The sequence below is a fragment of the Lactuca virosa genome, chromosome 4 (genome assembly GCF_052849685.1).
Source record: "Lactuca virosa cultivar CGN04683 chromosome 4, Lactuca_virosa_CGN04683_v6, whole genome shotgun sequence".
NCBI lineage: Eukaryota > Viridiplantae > Streptophyta > Magnoliopsida > Asterales > Asteraceae > Lactuca > Lactuca virosa.
Window position 1 is genome coordinate 244,761,849 of NC_136429.1, and position 5,807 is coordinate 244,767,655.

General features: G+C 32.5%; 1 protein-coding gene across 1 annotated transcript; it reads right to left on the reverse strand.

The window, feature by feature from the left end:
• Positions 1-282: 282 nt before the first annotated feature.
• On the reverse strand, positions 283-2,004 carry LOC145105767 (protein NUCLEAR FUSION DEFECTIVE 4-like). The gene is made up of 2 exons (XM_079042841.1): positions 1,534-2,004; positions 283-1,362 (listed from the first exon to the last, which is right to left on the reverse strand). The coding sequence occupies exons 1-2, from the start codon at positions 2,002-2,004 to the stop codon at positions 283-285; spliced, it is 1,551 nt and encodes a 516-aa protein (XP_078898967.1).
• Positions 2,005-5,807: the final 3,803 nt, after the last annotated feature.

Here is a 5,807-nt window from a genome sequence, read left to right on the forward strand (position 1 = left end):
AAGTACGATACCTTCATAAAAGTAATTTGAAAATACAATATCGTGACCAGAATAATTAAAAATAAAATTCTATTCTACATGAAAAATGAAAAATGAAAAATATACAGCACGAAATACGAATGCATAAAACCCTACACAGTCCCAAACCGAAGCAGCTAAGACGTTGACTATTTATTCAATCATACAAAAAAAAAACCATAAAACATACGCTATACCGACCTTCCCGCGAGCCCTTGACTACGTATGCAAGCATACCACCCTAGAGCCAACTGACTGGGGAAGCTACACTTGAAGTTCCTTCAACCGTCTTTGAAAAGTCAACGCATAAAAACCCTTTGTTCGAAAAAATAACACCAACGAAACAAGAATCCCAAAAACACAACCCCCAGCAAACAAAAAATACGAAATCATAAAGCAATGAATCCCATAACAAGAACCCCCTCCTGCTTCTGCTTCCTTGTCGTAAATGCTACCAATCACTCCCACAGAAAGTATATACGAACCAATAGGATTAGCTACACCAATTGTATTGATAATCGTCCCCATATGCTTCACCCCAAAGATTTCAGAAGTGATTGTAGGCATCAACGACCATAGTGATCCATGGCAAATACTCACGATCACTGAACCAATCAACAAATTCCCACATGAGCCAATGATCAAATGACCTGCTACCATTCCTGCTTGTGTAAGAGAGATAAACAAAGGCCTCCCCAAGCCGTATTTGTGTAAAAACATATCAGACACAAAACCACCACCAAACCTCCCAATAAAGTTCCATATGCTCCACAAAGAAACCATGGCGTTGATCTCAACTGTTGTGTACTTTAAAGACTGGCCTATCTGACTTATGTTGTTGATCGTCGCCAACCCGGACCCAACACCAAACAACATGATAACAAAAAGCAGCCAGAAGTTGATGGTGGAGACGGCTTGTAGTGCATTCATTTCAACAAGTGCAACCTCGTGAGCCTCTGAAGCTACAATCAACGGATCCATAGTGGAGGATGGTGGTGGTTGTTCGTTTCTTTGAGCTGTGAGTGCGATTTTAAGAGGTGAAGACACCAGAATCAGGAGACCAAAGGTTGTTAGGATGTGAGCCCATGATGGGAATGCAAACATGTTTTCAAAGATGATTGCGATCATTAGATATGCAGCAACGGCGAGGGCCACAATCGAGAAGCCATTTAAATGGTTCTTGTCATTGCTCGTGTTCGAGGGGTTTACGTGAACCAAAGACATGAGCAAGAGTGACAGCGACGCTGGAAACACAGCGAGCATCAGCAAGAAGGTGCTTGGGTTGCCATCGAAAAACGTGTGGTAGATTTGAATTAGTATCGCTCCGCTTAGACCAAGAAATCCCTGAGAAATTTGAGCAAATAATTTGTTTTATTAAAATTATCAAGTTTGATTCAAATATCTAGACATTTTTTATTTGTTTCAACAGAATTAGCATAACATATGCAAAAATAACTTCACCCATTACCCTTCTTTGAAATGTAAGATTAAACATCAAAGTCTCCAACTTAGTACCTTCATAATGCCAACGCTGGTTCCGCTGTATCCGGGGAAGTTCTGAACGGCGACGACGATGTTGGCAGTGTCGAAGAAAGTCTGTGCATGTGCCGCCATGAACATGAAGAAACACATGAGCAGAACCGGAGGCTTCTCAAGGATTCCGGTGACTGACAACCACATTAAAAAGTAACCGGCAAAGAACTGAAATGCTCCGGCCAAGTAAACCACCCGCAGACCCAATCCGAAACAAGACGACGACGGACGTGAGCTCCTTTTGTTATCGGCGACGGAGTGGTAGAGAATACCGGCTAAAACTCCAACACTAGTGCCAATGTCTTTGAACACGGAGACGGTATCTAAAGTGGATTGATCGTATCCTTGACTGGATTTTAGGACGGCCGAGTATATTCCGAAGGCATAGGATGGGCCGCAGGTGCACTGAATCCATATGCTCGCCACCGTAGCTATCAACTTGCTGTTTTCCATTATGAATTTTTTTGAAGGGAAATTTAGCTTTTACAAGCCGATCCCCTCAAATACGAGTCTGTGCTGATTATAGTTTGTGCCGGTGTTTACAGTCTCAATGCTGGAGGCCTGGAGGGATTTAAGAACTGGCTGGAGGCGCGTGGCTGGAACGCGCAGCCTTTAAGGGAACTAGGGAAGGGATATTGCGTCCTTATTTATAGTCAAAATGTTCATGGTGGCTAAGAAATAATAAAATGGAGGTGAAAAAGAAATGAAAAAATATTAATTTTTTATTTTGATATTTTCAATACAAAAATGTTTAAATAAATTTAGAAAATCATTATTCTAATAAAACACCAATAATATTCATCAAAAAATTCTTATAAAAATTATTGTTATTCACAAACTTTCAAAAATCAAAATGATATTGTTATAAAAATATTGTTATTCACAAACTTATAAAAGAAATTTAGGTATTGCTAAATTTTGACAGTTATAATTTTGTAAGTTTAAAATTGAGATTCTAAAAACTTATCAAACTTCAAACCTTATATTATAAAATAAACTTTTACTAAAAGATAAATATATGTTCTTTTGCATTCAAAGGTCAAAACTTAATATAAATATTAATTTTAAAATTTGATTGTGTCAATTATATAAAAGGCTAATGTCATAAAAACCCTCAAGTTTTCAGGGTTTTGTCGGTTTTGCCCAAAGTTGAATTTTATGTCCGTTTTTACCCTAACATTTTCCAAAAAATGTTCGGTTTTACCCTTTTACCGGTGATAACAGGTTACCATTATATTAACTTCACAAAAAACCCTTAAGTTACAGTTTTTTTACGTTTTTACCCTTAAGTTTATAATTTTTTAACACTTTTACCCTATGTATTTTTTTTCATATTATACGTATTCAAGCAGAAAAATCATATTTATAAACAAAAAAAATTTAATTAAATATTGTATTTACATTTTTTAATGTTATATATATATATATATATATATATATATATATATATATATATATATATATATATATATATATATATATATATATATATATTGTGTGTGTGTGTGTGTATGGATTTTTTTTCTTGGATAAACCATTTAAAATGTAAAAAAAAAATTAATATGTTTTTAGAACTACAAATACGTATTTTTATGTATTTAAAAATATACATATCAATAAAAAAAACTTGTTCATTCATAAACATGTTTATATAAGTATATACATATATTTTTAGAAATGTAAATATGTATTTTGATATATGTTTTTTTTAAAGTATAAATATATTTTTAGAAGTATAGATACATATTAATATATAAAAATGTAAAAATATGTATTTATACTTCTAAAAACTATATCTATAAAACACATATTCATAATTCTAAAAATATTATTTATCTTTTTAAATGATATAACCATGCAAAAACACAAACACACACAAACAAACAATATATATATATATATATATATATATATATATATATATATATATATATATATATATATATATATATAACATTAAAAAAATATAAATACAATATTTAATTAAATATTTTTTTGTATATAAATACGATTTTTCTGCATAAATATGTATATTATGAAAAAAAATATACTTAGGGTAAAAGTGTAAAAAACATTATAAACTTAAGGGTAAAAATGCAAAAAAATGGTAAACTTAAGGGTTTTTTTGTGAATTTAATATAATGGTAACCTGGAAAACCTGTTATCACCGGTAAAAGGGTAAAATCGAACATTTTTTCGAAAATGTTTGGGTAAAAACGGACATAAATTTCAACTTTGGGCAAAACCGACAAAACCCTGTAAACTTGAGGGTTTTTATGACATTAACCCTTATATAAAATAAGATTTTATATAAGAATATTGTTAAATTGTAATTTTAAATAAAAATATCATGGCTTATTGGATGCATGCAATGACCATGATATCATATGTTTATTTTCAACAATAATTACAAAAACATACAAGACCCCTTATTAAAACTCAAATCTATGCAGTCCACTTTAAAAGCACTTGCGGGTCACTTGTGTAAGTCAATGGGATGAAGGTCACCTAACTGATAATGTTATATTTTGATGGCCGAGATGTATTCGCGATTTTGATAACCTATATTCGTCACTCGAAGAAATATTTATGCAAATGATTTTAGTTTTATGAGGTTAAAATGGAATAAAAAAAATAAAAATAGTATTAGTTACTATCTAAAAGAATTAATCAATAAATAAGAGGGATATACTCCAATTAAACTGATTTATGGATTTATTAGGGTAAATATAATTCATTTAATTGGTGTATATGGTATTGAGGGGATAAAATGTCATAAAAAGAAACTTATATTGTCAAGTTATCTAGGGTTAGATTGGAAGGGGTTTAAAGCCGAAACTTGAGGGACTAAAGGGTGAAATTCGGCTATAACCTACAAAGATATTTGATCGATTTATATGCACATCCGTTTTTTTCATCAAGTTCGATTAAGAGGCTGCTTCATCGATCCCTTGGTTGTTCCTCTTGTGTGCATCGCTCCAAAGAAGTAACAAAAAAAAAATATCGAGTTTGGATGGAGAAGTGGGGAACGAACCGAGAAGAGATCGAGGAAGAAGGGGTTGCCATTGTTGAGCCTTGAATATGTATTGGAGTTGTGAACTCGGTTCCAAACTTAGTAAACTTCTTCACTTCTTCTTCTTCCCCTCATGTTTATATCTCATTTACTTGAGAATTTGGTGGAAACATGAGTGAGTTGCTTTCTAATTGGTATCTTTGATCATGTTTCTTTCTACTCTTAATCCTAGTGTTTATATTTGATCAAACTCCAACCATTTTGAGTGTGTTTTGTATGGTTAATGGTTTTTAAAAACTTGTTATGAACACTCTCAAATGTGTTGTTAATCATGTTCAAGAATTGCATAAAGTTTTGGAATCAATGTTTTTTTTGTTGCTGGAATTCTAGTGATTATGTGTGCGATGTTTTTCTGCATGAAGACCATGTTTTGAACCATCCAAAAAGGTTCTCAAAACAGACCCTAAGTTTCTTGATATGTGGCTTAATGGTGGAGAAAACCCAAACTCTAATTGTGTTTTTTTCTTATTAGTATCATACTTTTGTTTTTCCCTTTAAAGCAATGTACTTTAGGTCATGGTTTGAAGTTGGAATTGTATGTTTGACTCTATGAAGTGTTGCTACTATTAATAGCTTAATTTCCGGTTTGGGGGTCGTTTTTAAAACGACTTATTGGGTTAAGACGTCGATTAACTCTTAAAAGTTAAAGCTGAGAAATAATATGGAATTACCTATTATGTCCTTATTTTGTAAAAATTATAGAACAATCACAAAAGGCCGGATTTGAGATCCATTTGTCCCCAAAGTTCAGGTTTTGAGTCTTGTATTTTCCTAATTTCTTCCTTCACCTGATGTTGGTTCTAACTAGGGTAAAAATCGTCATTTTCACTGACTGGTCAAAAATTAACTGCATTGATATCCCATTTTGTAAAATCTATAGTAATTGTAAAAACATTGTATGGACATGTACACGTAGTCCTTATAAATCTAAAAGACTTAACTACTGGAATATGGAAAAATATTGTAACTTTGGCAAGATTTGGTGGTGTTAAAGTGCCTTTCATCTGGCTGTTGTTTCGGGTCAAAATATGAAAATTGAGTCTAATAGTTGGTCTATATGTTTGGGGTATAGAATATCCATTTTTAATCTTGAAAAAATCTATTAATATACTTGTTTGTGTTTTATTAGGGGAGTTCATGATACCCTAAATGCTTGTGAGATTCGAAATGGGGAAAGAGTGTT